This window comes from Sinocyclocheilus anshuiensis, unplaced genomic scaffold (genome assembly GCF_001515605.1).
Source record: "Sinocyclocheilus anshuiensis isolate Anshui unplaced genomic scaffold, SAMN03320099.WGS_v1.1 scaffold1845, whole genome shotgun sequence".
Classification (NCBI taxonomy): domain Eukaryota; kingdom Metazoa; phylum Chordata; class Actinopteri; order Cypriniformes; family Cyprinidae; genus Sinocyclocheilus; species Sinocyclocheilus anshuiensis.
In genome coordinates, this window is record NW_015540953.1 from 42899 (window position 1) to 66450 (window position 23552).

A 23552-nucleotide genomic window follows, 5' to 3' on the forward strand; every position below is an offset into this window, starting at 1 on the left:
TAATTCTGTAAAAGTAGTTATACCATTATAATCTTGCCTGCTGAAAAAAAAAAAACAATAGAACCCCTCCAAAAACACAATAAAACATTGAATGGATTTCAGGGTTATAATGGGAATTGTATTAGTTTTAATGTAAACTATAATGGTGTCTATTTGATGGATTCTATTGGTGGGATGTAATCTGGCAGATGGCAACCAATAGAACAACAGTAATTCCTATTGGAATAATGCCCAAAACAAAAAGGAATTTTGTAATGGTTTAATGGAAACTATAAGAATTTCTGTGATGGTTTCTATTGTTTTTTTCAGCAGGGTAACGATACCCATCCTGTGCTCCACATTATTGACAATATTGAGCTAAAGCTTGACTTTGCAAATTTAAAATCGCAAATCAAATCGCAATCGCAATATCTGTCAAAAAAAAACGCAATTTGATATTTTCCCCCAAATCGCACAGCCCTACAACCAATATAATATTGGTGCTTGTGTCAAACTGACCTGCTGAGAAAATGTTGATAGCGATGAGCAAAGCGTACTCTGCCTCATCCAGGTGGAGGTCATTCATGCCTTTTGAAAACTCAAAGATGGGGTTGATGAACTCCAACTGCAGCCCTGCAGACGAGCCAGAGAGGACAGAGATCATTTTAGGGCATGAACAACAAAAACAGGTCTCAAATAAAACCACACATAATATTCATAAGGCTTGAACTAGGTGGAGGACTATATTACCAATATATATATATATTTTTTATTAACGATAAGAATACATTTCACAATATAGCTATTTTCCTGATTTTATTTATCTTTGTTATTAAAAATAAGAATAACGATGCAAATTAGACATACCTGTAAGCCCTAGCTATGACAAATCATATTCTTCTTTATTGTAAGCATTAGGAATGTTTAAAACAAGAACCCATATAAAAATTTCATCCAGTACCTGCTTTGGCAAAATCTTCCTTATTATAACTGAAGTCTTTAAGAAAGGTGATGCTCTCTATCGCTGGGTTATAACGTCTGGAAGTCTCTAGCAGCATGATCTACAGGAGAAAGTACAGTTTAGCAGGTATGTTAAACAAGCAGTACAGGCTCTGCTTAGTTTTTATGAGAAACAACATTTGTCACCAGGTGGCATTTTTTCTAAAGTACTTCGTGTTACAAAATAACAGCAGAAACAAGTCTGCCAAACAACAGTGCTCCATCTGCGCACACAAAAACAGCAACAGAAAATGACCGAAACCAATGTGTGTTAAGGGTCAGTCAAATCTAACCTCTATAGTTGAGGTCTTCAGCAGGGCGATCTGGTCCTCTCGGGTGAGCTCCAGGAAGCCAGGCAGCTGTTTAGCAAAGTCTACAATCTCCTGCACAGACATGATGGCCAGCTCAGTGAAATGAGCAAACCGTTGCTGTCGAACCTCTCGGTTAAGTGGGTCCTGACTCAGTGGCCAAGGCTGAAAAACAACAGATCCTGATGTAAACTTTTAGAATCAATGCATCACAGATTCAGAAAGATTCATGGCACAATGCATAACTGGGTAATTGAAGGATTAAATACAGGTCTTTCTGAGCAAACGCACAACACAAAGGGCAACTGTAGTTGAATAAACGTATTAAATGCTTTACAAAGCAGAGCTACAATAGTAATAGGCCTTTTAGTCCGACTTCACAAAAACCAGACTAGTATGATTTCAGTCAGACAAATCAACAAATTACTGTTTTTGTCTGCTTTAAATCAAATTTGTAAGGCGGCTCACTTAAATGCACTTACAGTGACTTTGGGCCGGTCGAGAAAAGAGCGTTTGTTGCACTGTTTCTGCATGGCCACCAGTTTTTCGATCATCTCCTGCTGTTCAGGAGCCAGAGGGGGCATCTCAGGAACAGGGCTGGGTGCTGCCACTGCAGAGGTACGTGCAGTCTCTTCTTCCTGTTTTTTCATCTTTTTTAGTCGGATCTGCTCTTCTGACAGCACACCTATAAGAGACAATAAAGCTGCTAATAGTTTGATAAGCTAAACAAGCACTACATGATTACAATGTCATATGAACATATCAGAACAGATAAGATAAAAGATTGGATGGCAGCTGTATGGACTGCTTGTGACGTTCATGTTTAATGAAGAACGCCAGACATAGGTGAAAAAAAAAATTACACTGCTGTCCCAAAGTTTTTCATAAAATTAATATGTTGATTCAGTAAGGATGCATAAAGTCACAAAATGTGCTATTTCAAATAAATGCTGTTGTTTTGAACTTTTCATTCATGAAAGAATCCTGAAAAAAAGTATAATGGTTTCTACGAAAATATTTAGCAGCACAACTGTTTTCAACATTGACGATAATTAGAAATGTTTTCTGAGCACCAAATCAGCATATAAGAAGAGATCATGTGACACTGAAGACTGGCGTAAAGGCTGCTGAAAATTCAGCTTTGCCATCACAGGAATAAACTACATTTTAAAATGTTTTAAATAGAAAGCAGTTATTTTATTTTGTAATATTTTACAATATTACTGTCCATTGTATTTCCGATCAAATAAAAGCAGCCTTGGTGAGCATAAGAAACTTCTTTCAAAAACAGCCTAGTGTTGATGTTCAAGTAGTGTCACTCACATTGCTCCAGCATGCCGGCCTCCCTGCACTTGCGCAGACGGCACTGCTGACACTTGCGGCGCATGTACATGTCCATCTCGCAGCGGCCCGAATTTTTGCAGGTGTATTGCGCTCCTTTGATGACGCTGCGTCTGAAGAAACCTTTACAGCCCTCACAGCTCAGCACATTGTAATGAAAGCCAGATGCTTTGTCTCCACATACGCTACACACCTCATTCCCCAACATCTTGGGAGCAGGGCCTTTCTTTCTCTTGACTGGCTGACCCTCTGCACAAACACACAGGACAGAAACACTTCCAAATCCAAAGCTTCATATACAAATAAATCATGAGTTAATACCCGACAACCTTATGAATGAGTGCATTTGTGTTCACTTAACCAGTTAGGCCAGTTCATCCACACATATTCACAGTCAAACTGACACGCATGTTCATACATGAGTAAAAGTCACGTGTCACACGTTATGTAATAGGTAAAGTTCAATTCTGCATTATCTGAATCCTTTTGCATTATAAGCAAGTTCAGAAGTATCCTCCAGTCAATCAGTCTCACCTCGTGCAGGTGTGTCCTCTGTGGGGTACATCTTGATGTCGCTGGGCTCCATGAGCAGCGTGTCGTTCAGCTCATTGTGTGAGGTCCCAAATGAGGCCGTCTGACTGAGAGTCTCCTGTTTCACTTCTGCTGTCGCTGCTGAAGGGCCCTCTTCGCTGGCACAGCACAGAGAGTTCCCTGTACACACATACCAACAACATACAGTTCTATTACAGCTGGGTCAGATTACTAACAAGGCATTCAAAACAACCAACTAGTAATTTAGAAAGGACCACTAGATTTTTTTGTAGATACTTTTAAATATAGTGTTGCATACACGTGCCATGGGTCATGTCCCATGTTGTGCTTTGCATGTTTATTATTATTATTATTTTAAACAGAGAATCCTTAGGACTAGTCATTGACACAAGGTACCAAATATCTTGAAAACCTTGAATAGACGTTTTGCTACATCTCTGGTTCTAATGGATGATTATTACAAATCACACAAACAACAACATGCATAAATATAACACATGACCCACATTTTTATTTATGAATTTGTAATTTTTTTTTTTTTACAAACATCAAAACACCCTAAAAATGGTTTATATGTTTTTAACCACATCTTTATATAAAACATACCTTTACACAAATGGTAGCTTTATTAATCATGCTAAATTTATACTTTAATTTAACTATATAAATCCAACTGTAAACTCCCAGTTTGGACACCAAAATGAAAATTTTGTCATTCTCTCACCCTTATGTCATTCTAAATCTGTACATCTTTTCTGAAGAATATTGGTAACCAAATTGTTTTGGTTACCATTGGGTTCCTTTGTATTCAAAATAATAAATAAATACTTATTTTAGTTTCACAGAATAAACAAAGTCATACAGGTTTGGAACAACCTGAGGGTGAGAAAATGATAGAACTGACCAAACTATCCCTTTAAGCAACACTAATATTCTATCTAATAATTTCTATCAGTTTTGATATTTTGTTATTTAGGCAATAAATTGAAACATTACCTCTCAATAACTAATAACACTTTTCCGACTGCAATTACTTTTAAATAACTGGTGTCAAGGTGATTCTAGTTGGTATATGAAATCAGTTCCTCAAGTTCACAAAACCTTTCATTAAAGGGGTCATATGATGCGATTTCAAGTTTTCCTTTCTCTTTGGAGAGTTACAAGCTCTTGGTGCATAAAGAAGATCTGTAAAGTTGCAAATCCAAAGAGATATTCTTTATAAAGTCAACATATTCTGTTACACCAAATACACAAAATAATGATCTTTAGCATCATATGACCCCTTTAAATATGTTGTAAAGTAAAGCTTGTGTTATTTTTCTTAGGAATAAAAAGCCACTTGGTTTGATATTTTATTATCAAATGCAATGACATTCATATATTTATACGTGTGACTAAAGTGATCAAATGTGTTCTGGCAACTTCTGATTTTTATCCAGTCTCTGTATGTGAACATTTCACATTCTAGTACAAGAAAAACGAGAGTCTTACCATGACCAACATCAGTGATATCAGTCGTAGAAAGGGTGGACATCTTCCACACAGCCACTTGTCATAACGAACCAAGACTGCACCTGCAGAGAACAATAAAAGCCAAAGCTGAAGTCTTAAAAGACTGCCTGATTCCGTTTATAATGTTAAGTCACCAAAACCGCCTCAAACTGATACCATCTTTAAATATATAAATTTCAATATTGAATCAAAACCATCTACAAAGTAGAACAGCAAGCAGCACAGCGTGTTCAGAATGCAATGACACACCTGACACATACAAAGTCAGCACACGTAATATTGGCAGCAGTGTTCTGCCACTCTCACTGCCTGAATGCACGCAATGCTGATCTTCACTGATGACTGCCAGTACAGTTCCTTAAGTAGTCACACTTCTGTATGCAAAGCTCACAAAAACTACACAGTCACCCTTTCACATCATGGGAATTTTTCTTAAGCTAAACTGTGCACAGCAAAAAAATATATATACACAATTGAGAAATATTCATCAAAGTGAATGTATGTTTTTGCCAACTAAGCATGCTGTACGAACTACCTACTTGAGAATAGGAATTGAAAGTGCAAAAAAAAATTGGTCAAGACTGGTCATTCATGGGTGTTGCTTTGAGAGTTTTAAGAACGTTTTAAAAACAGAGAGGGATATCTGATTTGGGGACGGTATTTTGGAAAAAGGTTCAATCACACTAACCGTGGTGTGACAAAAGTCAATGGGCAAAATAATTTGGTAATGTAATGTCATTTTCCTAATAGACTTCCAATGGTTGTTAAATTCCACTAAGTGAATTTCACATTAGTTCAAGTTTTTGACATGTAAAATCACAGCTCTGACCAAACAGCAAGTTACTTTGTCTGCCAGTGACCTCTGTGTGGGCAGTCCACAACCACAGGTCCTGCCTTCTTTGCCTGGGAAATTTTGCCATGCAAGGGTAAATGTGACCACGCCTTAAAAATACAGCAAAATATGCTGTTTCAATTCTACAATTTGACCTTATCAGCTATAAGCAAAAAAAACATGACTCACAAAAATAAAATACTACTTAAGAAAACCAAAAAACAACAACAACAAAAAAAGACTTCTAAGGGTAACTTCTTTTAATATCAATGTCCTTAACTGACAGGCCAAATGTATTCCAGCTCCTCCTAAAAAAATTATATTGATGAAGATATGAAGAAATTCACTAGTATTCACTACTTACTTTAAAATGCACAGTAAACTTTTTTCAGACCAAACACAAACAAATTTTGATTAAATACCCAACTATTCATTAAAATAACTGTACTTATTTTCTAATTCAAACAGAATACCTAACTTCAGTTAAAGCATAACTATTTAGTTTAGTTTTTAACTATTTAGTTAGTTTCTAATTATTTTCTTTCTTTAAAGAGTAGTAAAAGTTATATAGATTTATATTATTGGTCATAACATAAAAAAATATTATCAGCTTAATTGTTGCATGCCAGAATTTCAATATCTGCATATCTTAATGCTGATATATCAAAAAGATCAGTTACAAAATATGAATTAGGCTGTTACACAGCAGGTTTACACACCCTAACATCTGAAAGATAAGCATCTAACTATGGACATAGAACGTGGATTAAACTGAACAAAAAAGTTAAATCCTTTCTGCATACAATAAAAACACCTAAAATGCATTGCTATTTACAGAACAGGTGCCCAGATCTGTTCCTGAAGGGCCACTGTCCTGCAGAGTTTAACTCCAACCCTAATTAAACACACCTGAACCAGCTAATCAAGGTCTTCAGACTAACTAGTAGAAACTTCCAGGCAAGTGTGTTGGAGCTAAACTCGGCAGGACGTTGGCCCTCCAGGAACAGGATTGGACACCCCTGATATAGAGTGAGTTGAAGCAGCAGAATAAGGCCCCGTCCACACAGAGAAGCGTTTAGCTGTATACGCATAACTTTTGTATCGTATAGGCGTTTCGTCCACACGGAATCCGGTGTTTTGGGAGAGTGAAACCGATATTTTTTTAAACCGGGTCCCAGAGTGGATAAATCTGAAAACGCGGCACTTGCGTTTTCATGTGGACAGCGAATCCGTATATTTTCTGAAACGATGACGTCATCAGCCCATGTCACGCCCCTAGTCAGACACCGATACGTCACGTAACAGCAACAAAAACATGAACAAACACTGAACGATTGTCTTTTTATTAACTAACATTAACACAGATTAATAAATGTATTGTTCCATGTTCGTTTGTATACCGCGCGCAAGGTTTATGCGCATAGTCCAAGTCTTCTTCTCCATTTTTAGTGTATCTCTGTGGCAGAATTACAGCGCCACATGCTGGTCTGGCATGTATACTACATCGTTTTGTGTCGGTTTTGTGGTTTCGTGTGGACGCAGATATTTCTTGAGACGAGGGAAAAAAAAAAGATCGGATAGGGAAAGCTCTGGATTCGTGTGGACGTAGCCTGTCAGTTATTGTGAGTGAGAGCTCCACTTACCCCTAGCGTGACGATTTGTTAGTGTCTGCCCATGTTGTTCTCTGCGTCACTAGCAGCACATCATGTTTATCCTCTCCAATAGTCTGGATGCCATCGGAGGAAAACTTCTCTCCTATAATAGACTCTTCTGTGTTGCAGCTTTCTGACTGACAGCAAAACAAAGAGAGAAAAAACAAGAATCTGACTTCTGTTTGGAGGTTGTACAGCTCCAACGCTGAGGTGTTCCAAAGGACTTTATAAAAACAAGAAAGCAAGTGAGAAAACAAGCAACTGGAAAGAATGACAGAAGAGAAGGTGGGTGAGTGAGTAAGAGAGGGAGAGGAGAAAAAAGGAGGGAGAAAAAAAGAAGGCACATGAGAGGTTACTAGCAGTCGTTCAAATGGCTGTGAAATCCCTACAGAGGACTGAGCTCTCGTAAGTGTGTCTCCCAAAGCACATCTTTTACACATCTTGGAATTTAGAAAGATATGGAGTCATTGAAAAGATGCACAAAAAACATCTCCGTGGAAACACTTTGTACAATAAAAAAATAGGCACCACTCAAATGATGACATCCTGTAAAACCTGGATATTATTAATGCATTTACTGAATTAAAAATAAGCAGTAATGGGAGTACCACACTAGACATCATAAAAAGTTTGTGCTTTAACAGTCAGAATAATGTCAACCAGGAGACGACCCCGACATGCGTCATCCCACGGTTACAACCATGCCAGAAACTGCTCAAAGTCCAGGTTATGTCACCAGCAGTACAAAACTTAGGAAATAAAACAAATAAAATTGAAATAGCAACTATAAAACCACAACAAGTCAGAAACTCTTAGCAGCCCCAGATAATAAACAATAAGAAACAGCCATTTCTAATATACAAGCTGTAAAGTAAAATATACTTTGCAGGATTCTAAAGAAACCGATTTTGTTCATAAATAGCATGACAATCAGCACACATTATATCAGCTGTAAGAAATGACAATGGTTCAGTTGTAAAAAGGAGAAAGAATCCTGTCATTGTCTGAATTCCCCTTTGTTCAAGGGTTCAATGAATTGTATAGATCATATTTGAATTAAACACTCATTAAAATCGCATTGAACGTGACCTGAAGTAAACCAATGGAAGGCTTCTTTCAGTGTCCAATGTTCTGCACTTATCAGTGGGCTGTTACCTTTGTCCTGTAAACCAGTATGCTCTACATCTGCCAGATCAAGAGTCAGCACATCTGCTGGCAGATATGATAGCCGGAAAGTGACAATGAACAATTAAAACAAGAATATACTTAATTTCAGAAGAAACAGCCTAGTTAATTCGCTTGTGTTCATTTGCAATGTGTTTATCGCAAAGTGCTGCCTGAAAGATTCAAACCCAGAAATAGGTTAAAGTTAAGACTCAGCTTGTTTTAGGAAGTGGTGTTTTCCAATTCTGTACAAGCTTCCTCTAAATTTGTCATGAGAATTAAGAGGAAGAAATCCTTACTATACATAGAACGCAGATTCATAATGCAAGGCGACAACATACGATTTAGTCTAAAGTACTGTTGGCTTACACCCTCAACATGGAACTACTTTTGCTGTTGATAGGTACAAAAAAGCACAGCGACATATAGAGCAGATGCATGGGCTGGTTTCCACCCTGAAACAGACTATGTCTATCACCAAACTAAAAAGAGGTCTTTTACAGAAAATGGCCACAAAATTCACCCACCATTTCATGAACAGTATAAAATGGTGAGTGAGAGGTAAATTATATATGAATATATGAACAGGGTGTCGCACTTGTGGTATCGTCTTTTAAGGCATGACTTTCTCCACGACTGTAAATAAACAACTTGTCAGACACAAATAACAGAGCTAAAAACTGCTCTTTCACAAACATTCAGACGGCAATGACTGCACACACCAACTCCTGCATTAAAATAACTATTCCTCACAAAGAGGTCTTGAATAAATAATGTCTCATAGTTGAAAACAGGGCTGTGCAATTAATCGCATGCGATTGTCATGCACATCTCGTCAGTAAAGCCGGTTCTGTGATTAGTAGTAAATCTCCATCACCTGCTTTCAGATGGAGCGGCATTTACTACACAGAGCCGTAGTTCACTGACAATTAGGCAATATCGTGTTCATTATCGCAGGCGATTCTATCTGTGATAATGAGCGCGATATTGCCTAATTGTCAGTGAACTACGGCTCTGTGTAGTAAATGCCGCTCCATCTGAAAGCAGGTGATGGAGATTTAGGCCTACTACTAATCACAGAACCGACTTTACTGACGAGATGCGCATGACAATCGCATGCAATTAATCGCATAGCCCTAGTTGAAAATGACTCACATTTAAGCACTCATTGCTGCTAATGTGCCTTTTACAGCGTGACATGTTAAAGGGGCCATATGATGCTGCTAAAAATAACATTATTTTGTGTATTTGGTGTAATGAAATGTTTATGTGGTTTAAGGTTCAAAAAACACATTATTTTCCACATACTGTACATAGGGCTGGACGATATGGCCAAAATTTATATCACGGTATATTTCTTAATTTCGGTCGATACGATATAATTCCGATATCGATATGAACACAAAATTGAAATCGCATCATATGACCCCTTTAAAGGTATAGGGTACAGTATATTAGGTTGTGTGTAATCGTAGACGTGCTGATAAAATTGAGATAATGGCAGATCTTTTCCTCTGCATTGTGATGTACATCTAAATGTAAAGGATTATCGGAAAAAAAAAATGAAGGGTGGAGAATTGGCTCTATCCAAAGGTTGCTGGCTGGATTTTGAGATGCAAACATTGCACTAAAAAATGGAAATATGTGGTGTCTGCAGAACAAAAGTGGGCCTTTCTAAATTTCTGGGTGTTTTCAAACAGGTGGGTGTTAATGAATCATGCAATGAAAATGATGCCCCTTCACCCCTCCCCTAAACACAACCATCACTGTGATGTGAGCAAACTGAGAAGCTGCTCACTACAGAGCCAATGAGTTAAGTTCGAAATCCAGCTACCCCTTGGCCCAACCACATCCTACCCCACCCTAATCCTAACCCTAAACTTACCCTACTACGTCAAGCTCAACCCATTACGTCCAGAGAGGGAGAGCTGGATGTCATTTGGCTCTGCAGTGAGCAAATCAGGTAACACCAAACACCCCCTCCAAACGCCCCTCCATTATGGCCCCACCCACCGGTCTGGTAACTCCCATTACTGTCCTGCAGAGACCAATGGAGGCAGTTGAACACAAGCTTGCAAGGATGGATTTAAACAGACTAAATGATTGGATAAGTCTGGCATACGTCATAGTTCTGGCATACTTCATACACTGTTTTTACATTATTTCTAAAAATCATGCATCAACGTAATTAGTGTCACCAACCAACGCACAGGCTGAAACCCAGCCTGGAATAACATATGAAGCGAAGCGACTGGAATTCCTCTCAAAGCGTTCAGCAATCTCATCGCCACTCCATGTTTTCCATTTCAATTCAATTTAATTAAGCTTTATTAGCATGACAGTGTAACACAATGTTGCCAAAGCATTAACACATATATATAAATAATAAATAGAAAGAAACAATACAAAAAAAAAACCATAGATAATAAATAAAATCTATCTAAATAGATGAAAAGAAAAAGTGAGTCAGTTTAGATTTAACTGTGTTTAACACCTAACATTGTGAATGGCTAACACAAGTTTTGCAGCTAGTGCAGCTGTGTTGTCATCTCCAAGTATGAAGGGTAATATTCTCAGTATCATTTCAAATTTGGGGAGAAATGTTTCCCTCACGTTGTGATATTTAGGACAAATCAGCAGAAAGTGTTTCTCCTCCTCTATTTGCTGTAGATCACAGTGTCTACAGATCCTCTGCTCTTGCTCTGTCCATGTGTGTCTATGTCTTCCTCTCTGTGTTTCCAAATCATGGTTACTTAATCTGTGTTTGGAGAGGATTAGTCTTTCTTTAAATGGTTCAATTATTATTCTTAATATCATTTCCCGCTCCCTGCTCAGAGAGCTGCTGGAAACACCGACGCTCTTCTGCTCGTCGCTGGAGGCAGGAGTCACGCAACTACGTTTCAATTCTCGAGTGAAAACAGATCTACTAAAAACAGTGACACTGCTGTCATCCTAATAACTATCAGTAGATTTGTTAGGTCACTCGATCTGTCAAATTAGAGGACCGGAACGGTTGTATGAACAGCTCACTATAACTCTGTGACTACTCTATCACACGCATTTCTGTGAAGGACTCCCGAGTAAATTAGCCTGCACTTCACCCCAAATACTGTAACTCTAGAATTAGCCTCTAATAAAATAGGACATGATCAACCAGGCAGATTACGACTCATAAAACTGTACTGAAAAGTAGTGTTAGTGGTGATCAGTTAGCCAAAACACCCTGTTAGCCTGGGTTCCTTAAAACAACACTGTTGTAACAAAATAAACAAAAAACAACCCCTGCAACTACCATTTAAACACTGAGAGATTAAATCGGACAACTTTACGTTAAGTGAGTTCGACAGATGTCGTTTGAGCCAGGGTGTTTGCAAGTGTTATATTAAGCACCTAGCACTGACAGACATGTCTCCCATCATGACAGCTAAGTTACATGAGCTAACATATACACCTTATTACACAGACCCCAGTACTGCGTAAACAACGCTCTCGTGACATCACGTGATCAAATGAAAATAACGCTAATTTTCTAGTGATACCTCGCTTTGCTGAAGATGACAAGATCTTTAACCCAGCACGGTGAGCTTTACACTGGCGATGTGAAGAGAGAAACGCCTAGGTAGGCCGTGGAGAGAGAGCGCTCTAAGATGGCTACATACAATCACAGGACTGTCATTGTCTTCTGCCTTCAAAATAAAAGTGCCTTAGTGATGCATTTGAATGATATATTTGACGGGATAATCGCTATAAATATGTCTAATAACCAAGGGAGTAACTTTGGTTTGAGAAGTGGGGGGACACAAAATGGGGGGAAATGTTTTCGATTTGAATCCCATTTACTGCATGTACATACATTTAGGAACTATGGTGTTACAAAATCCAGGAAATAATTAAGTTGATTAATGATCAATTCTGCCAAAAAGAATAGTAGGCTACTAAACTATGTATAAGAAAAAGATGTCTTACTTTCTTTATTGTTTAATAGGGGAAAGACTTGAGAGAATCATTTTATAAAGTCGGAAATGTTCACCATTAATGTTTTGAATAATGTTTAAATAATGTGAGACTCAATTTCCACTGTTAAACAAACTTTTATTTCAAACTAACCGCTGTAACGTTACCTGAAAATATAAAATAAATCACTTGTTGCACAGGACAGAATATTCTACATCAGTGGTTCCCAGTCTTTTTAGAGTGGAGTACCCCCTGAGGCATTTCTGCTTAGGCCTACCCCCTCTCTTCCACTTTGACTGCACCTTTTCCATTAAAGTGATAAAGGGATGTTTCCTTCCTTTGGGTTCCTGCTCATATAGGGGTGGAAGGAAATGAGATTGTAGATATTCTGGCAAGAGGAGCAATAAAGCATGAAACAGTTGATATACAAACACCGTTATGTAGAACAGAAATCAAAACCATCATTAAGGGACATACAAGCAAAATATGGCAATAATACTGGGACATAACTGATACTGGACGACACCTGTATAACATACAAAAACAAGTAGGCTTCAATAGTATTAGGCAGAGCAGGAATCCAAAGGAAGGAAAGATAATTACACGTCTTAGAATAGGTCATGCTGGTTTGAACTTTACATTACAGAGAATAGGAAAACACCCCACTGGTCTTTGCAACCACTGCAACACACAAGAGACAGTAAAACATATTTTATTAGATTGTAAAAGGTATGAGGAAAGAAGGGCGTTAGAAACACAAGTTGGAAAACAAAACATGACAGTGGGAAATCTGCTAGGAAAAACAATGTCTAGGGAAATACATAGTCTCCTAATGAATTATTTGAAAAATACTGGGATAAGTGAAAGAATTTGATGGAGATATATAGGGGGGAAGGAGAAGGTATGTATGTGTATATATCTATATATGTATACAGTTTTTGTATGTACAGGTACTGTATATTATGTGCAAATTTGAGGTGTAGACTGAGTATGAGTGTTAGATAAATAAGTGTATGAGTGAATAAATAGTGTGTGTTCCACAGTTATTGTTAAGTGTTCATGAGATGGATGGCCTGAGGGAAGAAACTGTTCCTGTGTCTGGTCGTTCTGGTGCTCAGTGCTCTGTAGCGTCGACCAGATGGCAACAGTTCAAAGAGGGAGTGTGCTGGATGTGAGGGGTCCAGAGTGATTCTGCCAGCCCTTTTGCTCACTCTGGATAAGTACAGTTCTTGGAGAGAAGGGAGGGTTGTACCAATGATTCGTGAAGGGACTTCGCACAGCTCCAGTGATCTGTTGAAGATCTGGTCTTCTGGATCTAAAGAGAGGTGTGACTTGGCCCCTTTGGGCTTGTTGAAGACCAGTCTAACTTCTGCGTTCTGAATCATTTGTAATAGGTTTCATTGCACATGACGGAAGTCCAGCCAGAAGAGCATTGCAGTAGTCTAGCCTAGAAATGACAAGGGCCTGGACAAGAAGTTGTGCAGCATGCTCCATTAGGAAAGTGTTGTTTTAAACTAAACATGACTGTCTTTAACATTTTGTAGCTGATTGAGCGGAGTCCCACAGCCCTTCCTCGCTCAGCAGTTTACCTCTGCATCATCACCTTTGTCATGGGAGCTAGCATACACCTGGTAGGAGACTCTATTAACCATCGTCTCATCCTCAGTGGATACCAGCTTCACCTTTCTGTCAGAGAAAACCCCATTATCAAAGATCTGAAGCCTGCCTCACTGGTACAGTAGATAAATGTACAGATCAACCAAATTATTTGCTCTTTTGGAAAAGTTTTTTTTTTTTCATGATAATGGTAACATATCCTTTATGTGGTTTCCAGATTGATTCCTTTGAGCTTCTGTATTACTATGATGAGCACTTGGGGCATTCCATGTGGTAAGTATACTTTCCATACTCATATTTCATCTGTAATTGTGCTATAAGTTACAAGTTTACATTACAATTTATGTGTGTAAAACACCCCACTCTGTTAACATTATAGGTATGTCCCTTTCTTTCTTATCCTCTTCTTATATTTCACTGGCTGCTTTACACAAGTTAAAGATGAGAAGATGCCTTACTCAGGCTGGCTGCTACTTGGCCCCAGTGCTGTGTACTATTGGTAAGTGAATTATTAATTCAAATTGAAACAACCATTTTACTTCTGTTAAAGGGGTCATATGATGCGATTTAAATTTTTCCTTTCTCTTTGGCGTGTTACCAGCTCTTGGTGCATAAAGAAGATCTGTAAAGTTGCAAAGACTAAAGTCTCAAATCCAAAGAGATATTTTTTATAAAAGTTAAGAGTCAATCACGCCTACCTAAAGGAGGACTGTTTCCTGATCCTGGGCGAGTAGACTACAATGCCAGCTGTTCTGACTCACAGACTCTAAGTAAGTTTTTTTTTTTTTTATATTTAAAGAATTTGCCACTGACGATTCAAACGCGAGTTTTGAGCAGTGTAGAGTAGCACTTGTTTGTCATTTCTCCGATCACAAATGCAGACATAGTTTTATGTTTACGCGGCGCGATGCAACGCAACACGTAAAAAGACGGTATAAGTCATTATAATCCGTAATTATGTCCCCACGGGATGCAACAAATGCCTCGTTTATAATGGGTTTTAATGTTTTTGTCTCGTCGCTCCGGCCGGACACGGCATCAACAGTATGGTGAGGGGCGTAACATTTCCGTCACACGCTTGAGGTATTTGGCCAATCACAACGCACTGGATAGCTGGCCAATCAGAGCACACCTCGCTTTTCAGACCGATGAGCTTTGTAAAAATCGATGCGTTTCAGAAAGGCGGGGCATAGAGGAGAAACAATAATGTACAGTATGTGGAAAATAATGTGTTTTTTGAACCTTAAACCGCATAAACACATTTCATTACACCAAATACACAAAATAATGTTCTTTTTAGCAACGTCATATGACCCCTTTAAGTAATTTCAAGTGAAACAGGATATTTAATGAAACATGAATGTGTTTTATTTTCTGCAGGTATCTGATTACTGAGGGGCAGATCTTTGTCCTGTATGTCTTCACCTTTTTTGCCATGGTTGCCACTGTGATGTGCCAGAGGTGGATGGGCTTTGTGTTAGACAGCAATGGCCGTTTCCTTTTCTATAACTTCATCATTACTCTGGGATTAGTTCTGGTATGGGTCGCATATCTGTGGAATGATAACGTTTTGCGCAAAAAGTATCCCGGTATCATCTATGTCCCAGAGCCTTGGTCCTTCTATACCTTACACATCAAAGGCAGTTAAATACTAACAGCAAATCTGAACTAAACTTCATTGACATTTCTGCAGTATAATGCTTTGACCAAGTTTAATGGCACTTTGAGTGAAACTGAGAAGATTTACTTAAGTTCCAGTGTTACTTAAATGGATTGTTCATCCAAAAATGAAAATTCTGTCATTTCAAAACCCTCAAGGTATTCCAAACCTGTATGAGTTTCTTGTTGACCACAAAAGAAGATGTTTTGAGGAATGTTGGTAACCAAACAGTTGACAGTAGCCATACTGGTTACCAACATTCTCAAAATGCCTTCTTTTGTGTTCAACAGAAGAAAACATCAGGTTTGGAGCAACTTGAGTATGAGTAAATTTGTTGAGTATGAGACAGTTTTCATTTTTGGGTGAACTATCCCTTTAAGGAGTTGGATCTAGCCTAGGTTTGAATCTTCACAAGGCAAACTATTCAATGACATGTTTGTAATTTTGGTGTACTGAATAATAAAGTCATTTATTTATTGTGGCTTACAGTAAAAATGTTGCTTTTATGTCCTTGTTTTATCCGAATAAAGTTTGTACTCCCTATATATGTTATGAGTCACTGAGTGTGGTCATGAGCTGCACCTACTGTAGCAGACAGTATAATGTGACAGTTGGAATCCTATATCAATGTTCCTATGACAACGAGGCTATCAATTCCATCAACACTGCAGTGGACTTTAGTTCCTACAGGTAATCCAGAGGGAGTGACTCTTTCCCTGACCAGCCGAAACGCGTGTAGACATGGTGAGTTTGATTTTCTTTTTCTATTCTAAATTGTATTTTTCATTGATTCACGGTACATTTTTTCAACTAAGCTGTTTTTTTTAAACTCTTTTCAGGCAAAATTCTTATCACAAACTCAGATTGATGGTAAGCCGTGATACACAGAAGTAATGTGTGTGTGTGTGTGTGTGTGTGTGTGTGTGTGTGTGCTTTACGATCCATGAATATAGTAAAACAAAATAATTGTTCTTTTAAAAAAAATAAATGACAGAAAATTTGTGGCATTGGCTTATACTGTAGTTTCCTTGTTCTCATGCAGAGTTCAAAGAATGTTTCTCGCTTTATGACAAGAAGCGAAAGGGGAAGATTGAAGCCAAAGACCTTATTACAGTCATGCGCTGTCTGGGTACAAGTCCCACATATAATGAAGTGGACCGACATCTGCAAATCCACAAAATAGGTAACAATCTCTTGATTAACACATTACATTTAATGTGAATGTGTCTTCCTTGTCTGATGCTCCATAGCTTCCTTGTGTCACCTGTGGCTAACAGCGATATACAATTGGACTAGTGGTCTCATTATGCTGATGAAAACCTGATGGGGGAAAAAAAAAACTTCATATAGTAATGGTATTTGATTTGATTTTTATGGACAGTGTAAGAGCGTGTTGAGGCACTGGTATCAGTCATAATCTGAAGAAAAATGCTCAGTAGTAAATCTTGAATTCTTTGCTTTCTTTAATGTTAGGAGTTCATAAATCTTTTACTGTATCCTCACCACAGATAAGACAGGGGAGTTGGATTTTTCTACATTTCTAACCATGATGCACAGACAGATGCAGCAGGAAGATCCTAAGACTGAAATTCTGGAGGCTATGCGCATGACGGATAAACACAAGAAGGGCTGCATTCTGGCCTCTGAGCTACGGGCCAAACTCACAGGCTTGGGAGAAAAGCTCACTGATAAAGAAGGCATAAATCATTTATCTTCTCAGTTTACATTGTTTTCATCAAAGCTAATCAAATTAAATGTAAAAAAAAAAAAAAAGTTGTTTAAGTGTTATTTAACTGTGAATTATTTTTCAGTGGATGAGCTTTTTAAAGAGGCTAATGTTGGACGTGATGGACTTGTTTACTATGAGGAGTTCACCAGAATGGTCACACTTCCTACAGTTGACTACTAGTAAAGAAGAGCCGGTTGGCCCCTTACCCTGAATATTGCAATTATTTTACTAGCAAGAATGAGATATTTTTGTTCTGTGTATACATTTTATATAAAATAACAGCTGATTAAATTACAATAAAGACCACATATTTTGATATACAGCTTGATTCAAGTGTTCACCACTAGATGGCAATCATGAAGTAATCTGAATAAATGTGGCAGTGTTGATAAACACTTAGTCTGTCATGATATTCAGAATGTTATTTAATGAAGTTTGAAGATAGTTAAACAATGAATGAAATGTAAGCTGTTTGTTGTACACATTCATCTTTTTTTACTCTATTTACAAAATACAAAACTGAAACCTATGAGACTCCATCCTTTCCCCAATCCAGAGCTTTCATGAACTCCGCTTCAGTGAAGGACAACAGCTTGGCCGCTTCAAAATGCATCTTTTAAAATAAAGCCATAAACATAAAATGTTTTTCAAAAGTGCAATTAGTGAGGCATCATATTACTGTAATTGGAAATGACAGATTCAAGTAATTGTGAAGAAACTGATTTCTTACCTTCTGTCGCTTTAAAATATCTATTAGCTTAAGTTGCTTTTTAAAACCCACAATGAGCTCAGCCTTTTGTCGTTCCAGTTTTCTGTTCTCGGCTTGTAATGTTTCAATCTTTTGTTGCTCCTGACTGGTTAAATCCTTAGGTCGGATACAAAAACAGAAGAGAAACGTGAAATGAACAAAAAAAGTTAAATCTAAATCTGAAACAATTCTGGAGTGTGCAAAAAGTTTTATTGCACAAAAAAACTTCGCTTGGTTTATTTCATGCTGGTTTATTTGAGATGACTTTACCTTACTGCTCTGTTTGAGTTTGTTGAGTTGTGTTTTAGTCCTCTCAACCTCCTCCAGAGCTCTATTCAACCGCACCTCTGTTGCACTGTGGGTACTGGCTGCCTGCTTGTGGGTCCTCTTCATGCTTTCCAACTCCTAGAGTGTATAGACAGGAAAAAACATATTATGCAGATTGTGTTTTCAGATGCAGATGTTCCAATTCAATATTTTGCTGTTTGTTCAAAAAGTTGAATCTTTAAAGCAGCAATAAATGCTTTTAACCTAAAACTACCCAAACATGAGATACTTTTAATAAGTCTAAAGTGAGATGACCGTGAATATTTTTTTTCCACAAATATCCCATTCTGATATGATTTTTTTATCTGATACTACTGTTGTTCTCTATCCTTATTCAGTTTCCATGTCCCTATCATAAGGGGAAGGGAGAGTTCCAAAGATATCTGTCCCAGAAGCCCAAGTGCAGTGTGCTCTGGTCTCTGAGCAGCTGTAGCGTAGTCTCACTTTACACACAGAGGACTAATCAGGTTAAAGGGCCCATGCCAAGAATTCCACGGCTCTGGATCCTGGCACAGCTCTAATTAACAGGAATTATGGTATAAATATACACTATGCATTTCCTGTAGGAAATGAGTAGAGGTTTATGATCAAAGGAACATTTTTTGTTCAGATCAGTAACACTTGTCCTGTCATAAGGTCACTTTTTTCAGTGGATTGTGAGACAAACTTTGAATAACATTTTGCCAACAGTTTAAGTACCTTTTGCAGTGCTGCCACTTGCTGTTGCAGACCTTCACATTTCCGACTTGATTCTTCAGCTAAAGCTCTTTGCTTCTCAACTTGAGTCTGTTGGACATTTGTAGTCCTCTGCAATCTTGCCTTTTCCTCTTCCAAGTCCTTCAGTTTACTGCTTAAAGTACTGTTTTCATCATCCTTCAAGACACGCAAAAGACATTTTGAGCAAGAGTGACTTGAACTGACTGAATAGATTAACTAACCTTGAACACATCTCAAACTTCTTACCTTCTTGTTGCATTCATATGCGAGTCTGTTCAATTCTTCCTGCATTACTCGAAGTTTAGCCTTCAAAAATCTGATTTGAGCTTCTGTAATTATACAAAATAAATGTATAAGCAATAATGCAAATAGTATACCAGCGCAGCAGATTCAATTTTTCAATGTATTTGTCCTTTTTAACCCACCTGCACCCATCTCATCTCCAGCACTGGGCATGATGTCATCCTGCAAGTGTTCCTCAGTGAGATCATCACTAACTTTGCCCTCAATTATGCTGATTGTTTTAGCAAGTGAGAAATCCCCAAAGTCTTCAGGAATAGCAACGTCATCGACCACAGTCTGTGGTGCTTTTCTATAATTGGAAGAAACTGTTGATGCTACCCAAACATCTTCATCGCAAATATATAAACATAACAAATAAAGGCCAAAATTCATTAGATTTGATCACACCTTACATAAATGTGACCCTAGACCACAAAACCAGTCTTGTGTCAATTTTTAGAAATTGAGATTTATACATCATCTGAAAGTTGAATTAATAAGTTTTCCATTGATGTATGGTTTGTTAGGGTAGGACAATATTTGGCCGAGATACAACTATTTGAATATCTGGAATCTGAGGGTGCAAAAAAATCAAAATACTGAGAAAATCGCCTTTAAAGTTGTCCAAATGAAGTTCTTAGCAATGCTTATTACTAATCAAAAATTAAGTTTTCATATATTTACGGTAGGAAATTTACAAAATATCTTCATGGAACATGATCTTTACTTAATATCCTAATGATTTTTGGCATAAAAGAAAAATCGATAATTTTGACCCATACAATGTTTTTTTGGCTATTGCTACAAATATACCCCAATGACTTAAGACTGGTTTTGTGGCCCAGGGTCACAAATTAGTTTATTATTATTATTATTTTATGTACACATTTCTTTGAATACAAGTTTTGAGAATACACTTACTGGGGATTCTTTCTATTTCCCGATCCTGGCTTGTTTGGCTTTGAAGATTTTGCAGAGTAGTTCTTGTTTCTCATGATCTACATAACACAGCAGAAATGTTTCTGTAACTAATGGGGTATTGTACTTAATACACATTTCCACTGATTCATATTATATTTGTTTGAGTTGTACCATTGTAGGGGGCTGCTTAGACGTGGATTCTCTTTTTGTATCTGCCTTCCTTTTAAGACAGACAAAGTGTTATGCTGGCAGACAGCAAAATATGTTGCTAATGCTTATGTTAAACAGTGTGAGGACCATTACCTAGAAACGTCAAGATCACAGTCAGTATCAATGGAGATGTGGGAGGAGATTGGTTTGGAGAGCACCTCATTTTGATCCCTCTGAAAAAATATTAGCATCTGGGTTTGTTGCAACATCACACATATCACATTCTATAATCTATACAAATAAAAGTTAGATTAAAAACACAGCCCGTGTTCTCTCAAATGTTTCTTATCAGAATCTAATGTGTTGTTTTTCTAGTCTTACCATAACTTTCTCTGCTTCCCTAACAAGTTCTGCTGTTTTTGCTTCTAGCTCTGCATTGAGACGCCTGAGGAGCATCAGAATTGCAAGAAGTTAGATATTAAACATACTGCCATGTGATCTTCCATCCTAAATTCTTTATAGCACCTGTTATGCAGTCAGTAGATATAAGCTAAATACAAAGCAGCGTAGATAAACTAATGTGCATTTAATTAATAAATCCATAAATACTTGTATTCTTCTTCTTTGGCTAGGAGGTCCATGTGTGGTGGTTTCTTTGAAGGAGCGGAGGAAGACCTGCTCTGAGGTCTGGCTCTTGAAGGCCTTTCTGAGTAAGACGTTTGAGGCTTTTTTAACTGATTGGAAAGAAAGTACAAGTATTATAGCCGTTATTAATCCTTCTCTGTCCTCGAAATTACTTTCCCGTTTCTTACGCAGTTTGATCATTTAAGACAGCTATTGCTCTGTTAGGGATATTCAATTTTATGTCTGATTCAGAACGAGCAACGAAATAACTCTCTATATTGAGATTTCACGAAAATTATTTGATTTAACACACAACAGAGTACGTTAGGCGAAATTGTAATTAATACGGTATAACTTGAAAAGACTTACAGCAGGTAGCGCGGGTCTGGGTGTGCTGTCTGCCATGTTTGTTTGTTAGTGGGGAGACGCCGTTGCTGAGCAACAAGGACACTTTCCTGTCAGATGCAGTTCAGTGAGGCGATTGTACCAAAGACTATAGAATACTGATTGTACGCATAGATATGTATGATTGTACGTATACACACTTGATTCTTTTAATTCCCGAATTTTTTAATGTATTTAATTTTTTTAAAATATATATTTTAATATATATAAATAAAAATAAAACAAGTCAAAAGAGCAGAAAAATAATAGAGAATGCAAGTGTTATAGGATCTTTTGTATAATAAAATAGAATCAGGAATCAGGGTCAAGTGTTTTTTATAAATAAAAAGAAAACAAATCGTTCAAATAGAATTAGAATAGAGTGCTAGAGTTAGAAGGGCAAATGAAGGATAATATTATTTTATTATTTTCATTAATTCTTAATTAATTTACGTTAAAGTAAATCAAAGGTCAAATCAGTATGTTGTGTATTTCAGACCATTCATTATTTTTTAATATTAACTCTAAAATATATCAAGGGCATTCCAGCACAACCTCCAAGATGAACACTAAACGTAACTGATAAAAAAAAAAAAACACTAAGAACTTAATATGGTGGGAATCTTGTAAAACAATGAGAAGGATATTATCAATTCTTACTGACAGCCAGTTATGCTTCAGACATGAGTGACTGATTATACTCCGTGTGGGTTTCCGCTGCTGCGCAGTGCGCATGCGCGGTCCCAGCAGCATCAGTTCCCCAGCGGTGAGTGGTCGCCAGAGCGAGACGAGAGGAGGTAGTGTCTGACTCTGTCTGAACCTGCAGCAGCTCCAAGTGTCTCCCTGCTCCTGATGCACGCGCGGGGCTAGTGACCTCAACTGCAACCCATGAATTACCAACGTGATCTATTAGAGTCGAGTCCGATTTGTCCGTGAAGTCAACATGCGGTGATCGTGATGTACTATTTACGGAGGAAAGCTGCATTCTCCCGGTTCAGGTTAAGGCCTACTTGTTAGATCCCCATCCTCGTCTCAACAGAGTCGCATCGTGATGGCTGATGACCAGCAGCAGTCTGGAGCTGGAGTAGTACCTTTACCTTCCGCGGTTCAAGGAATGCAAGGGGCTGAGGCGAATGCGTTGCAGCTAAAAATAAAGAACTCTATCTGGTAAGCGCTGTGCGAAATATTGCCCAGGAACGTTAAGTGAGTGCTGCTGGATATGTGTGGGTTAATGGAATTGAAGGCTCTCCATCCTAATTAGCTCTATTCTAGATGGTCCTTCGTTTCCACTTGACAGTGTGTCACGATTAGAGTAACTCTCTGTATTCAACTAATTTCACAGTTTCTTTCATTATTATAACAACGATAAGTCAACTTATTAAAGTTGTTTGCTTTGGACACCGACATTTTGGGCTGACCAGATTATGCATGTGTGAGGTGGGTAACTCGCCCTGACTGTCATGAACAGTGTAGTCGTTGTGTATAGAGCTGTTTTTGTCTTCTTATGAAAGTGTACAGAAAGTGAAATGTCTGTGTCTGTGCGAAAGATTTCCCGCGACCACGCGTTCGCAACAGATTTAGTGGGCGCGCGCTTTAGGTGGTAAACAACTCGCGTGCTGCAGCCGAGTACAGCGTTTAAACGGCCAGTGTGCAAAGGCATGCTTTCCTAAGACACCACTGCATCTCACAGACCTATGCTGCTCTTCTTCATCTTTTAGTTTGTTTTGCGGTTATCCAAATCGTGTTTTAATTCACCGGGTAAGCGCTTAGTTAGTGCTATTAATGATGAAGACGTCGTGAAGCATGCAACCATGGCTCATGATGTTTATAGCGTAGCAGCGCATGCGTTAAACATGCATTTGTATATTGTGAAGACAATGTATAGCTTCTGTGTGCATGGTCACTCAAGCCTTGTCTTGGGTCAGTAGGTTTACCTGGAATTGATTATTGTTGGTGCACATTGCTTTTGGCAGCGAAAATAAAAAAACGCTGACACGATTATTTTGCAGCCTCCACCCCCCTTGTTTTTGCATGTTGAGACATGCTCTCAACGACATGCATCTGTATCAGCGGCTGTACCGTACTTCCAGTATGGGACGT

The 23552-nt window shown here is 38.1% G+C and overlaps 5 protein-coding genes and 1 long non-coding RNA gene across 7 annotated transcripts in view; 4 read left to right on the plus strand and 2 right to left on the minus strand.

Moving 5' to 3' along the window:
• Positions 1–11998, minus strand: part of LOC107689968 (oxysterols receptor LXR-alpha-like) — a 19076-nt gene extending 7078 nt beyond the window's left edge. The window contains exons 1-9 of one of the 2 annotated variants that reach the window (XM_016488177.1): positions 11879–11998; positions 7167–7312; positions 4671–4753; positions 3162–3338; positions 2610–2876; positions 1769–1971; positions 1272–1451; positions 941–1040; positions 499–612 (exon numbers count right to left, since the gene is read on the minus strand). In XM_016488177.1, coding sequence (XP_016343663.1) covers positions 499–612; positions 941–1040; positions 1272–1451; positions 1769–1971; positions 2610–2876; positions 3162–3338; positions 4671–4713 — 1084 coding nt within the window. In that variant the 5' untranslated portion in view covers positions 4714–4753; positions 7167–7312; positions 11879–11998. Of the gene's footprint in view, positions 1–466; positions 613–940; positions 1041–1271; positions 1452–1768; positions 1972–2609; positions 2877–3161; positions 3339–4670; positions 4754–7166; positions 7313–11878 lie in introns of both variants that reach the window. The other variant, XM_016488178.1, reaches the window with a different exon arrangement.
• LOC107689970 (uncharacterized) lies at positions 474–12172 on the plus strand. Its single transcript, XR_001634384.1, has 3 exons — positions 474–487; positions 3126–3128; positions 12108–12172. It is a non-coding gene; the product is annotated as an uncharacterized LOC107689970 (long non-coding RNA).
• Positions 12173–13604: 1432 nt separating this feature from the next.
• LOC107689972 (ceroid-lipofuscinosis neuronal protein 6 homolog) lies at positions 13605–15732 on the plus strand. Its single transcript, XM_016488186.1, has 5 exons — positions 13605–13680; positions 13838–14026; positions 14128–14183; positions 14290–14409; positions 15291–15732. Exons 2-5 carry the CDS (start codon positions 13904–13906, stop codon positions 15556–15558), a joined length of 567 nt encoding a protein of 188 aa, XP_016343672.1. The 5' UTR covers positions 13605–13680; positions 13838–13903; the 3' UTR covers positions 15559–15732.
• Positions 15733–16265: 533 nt separating this feature from the next.
• Positions 16266–17601, plus strand: calml4a (calmodulin-like 4a). The gene is made up of 5 exons (XM_016488187.1): positions 16266–16314; positions 16410–16440; positions 16613–16753; positions 17079–17267; positions 17382–17601. Exons 1-5 carry the CDS (start codon positions 16312–16314, stop codon positions 17477–17479), a joined length of 462 nt encoding a protein of 153 aa, XP_016343673.1. The 5' UTR covers positions 16266–16311; the 3' UTR covers positions 17480–17601.
• Positions 17602–17825: 224 nt separating this feature from the next.
• Positions 17826–22161, minus strand: tex9 (testis expressed 9). The gene is made up of 13 exons (XM_016488199.1): positions 22117–22161; positions 21438–21523; positions 21054–21178; positions 20826–20889; positions 20598–20677; positions 20466–20514; positions 20295–20371; positions 19517–19683; positions 19338–19420; positions 19074–19247; positions 18318–18452; positions 18030–18164; positions 17826–17912 (listed from the first exon to the last, which is right to left on the minus strand). The coding sequence occupies exons 2-13, from the start codon at positions 21471–21473 to the stop codon at positions 17826–17828; spliced, it is 1212 nt and encodes a 403-aa protein (XP_016343685.1). The 5' UTR covers positions 21474–21523; positions 22117–22161.
• Positions 22162–22226: 65 nt separating this feature from the next.
• Positions 22227–23552, plus strand: part of LOC107689974 (DNA-binding protein RFX7-like) — a 56176-nt gene continuing 54850 nt past the window's right edge. Inside the window, exon 1 of the mRNA XM_016488188.1 lies at positions 22227–22619. Within this exon, the coding sequence (XP_016343674.1) occupies positions 22504–22619 (116 nt within the window). The 5' untranslated portion in view covers positions 22227–22503. The remainder of the gene's footprint in view (positions 22620–23552) is intronic.

Coding starts and splice junctions, on each gene's coding strand:
- LOC107689972 (XM_016488186.1), top strand. CDS start 13,904: ATGGGAGCTAGCATACACCTGGTAGGAGACTCTATTAACCATCGTCTC. Junction 14,027..14,127: donor ATCTGAAGCCTGCCTCACTG/GTACAGTAGATA, acceptor TGTGGTTTCCAG/ATTGATTCCTTTGAGCTTCT. Junction 14,410..15,290: donor CCCAGTGCTGTGTACTATTG/GTAAGTGAATTA, acceptor TATTTTCTGCAG/GTATCTGATTACTGAGGGGC.
- calml4a (XM_016488187.1), top strand. Junction 16,441..16,612: donor ATCACAAACTCAGATTGATG/GTAAGCCGTGAT, acceptor GTTCTCATGCAG/AGTTCAAAGAATGTTTCTCG. Junction 16,754..17,078: donor TCTGCAAATCCACAAAATAG/GTAACAATCTCT, acceptor TCCTCACCACAG/ATAAGACAGGGGAGTTGGAT.
- tex9 (XM_016488199.1), bottom strand. CDS start 21,473: ATGGCAGACAGCACACCCAGACCCGCGCTACCTGCT. Junction 20,515..20,597: donor TGTGATCTTGACGTTTCTAG/GTAATGGTCCTC, acceptor CTGTCTTAAAAG/GAAGGCAGATACAAAAAGAG. Junction 20,372..20,465: donor CTAAGCAGCCCCCTACAATG/GTACAACTCAAA, acceptor TGTGTTATGTAG/ATCATGAGAAACAAGAACTA.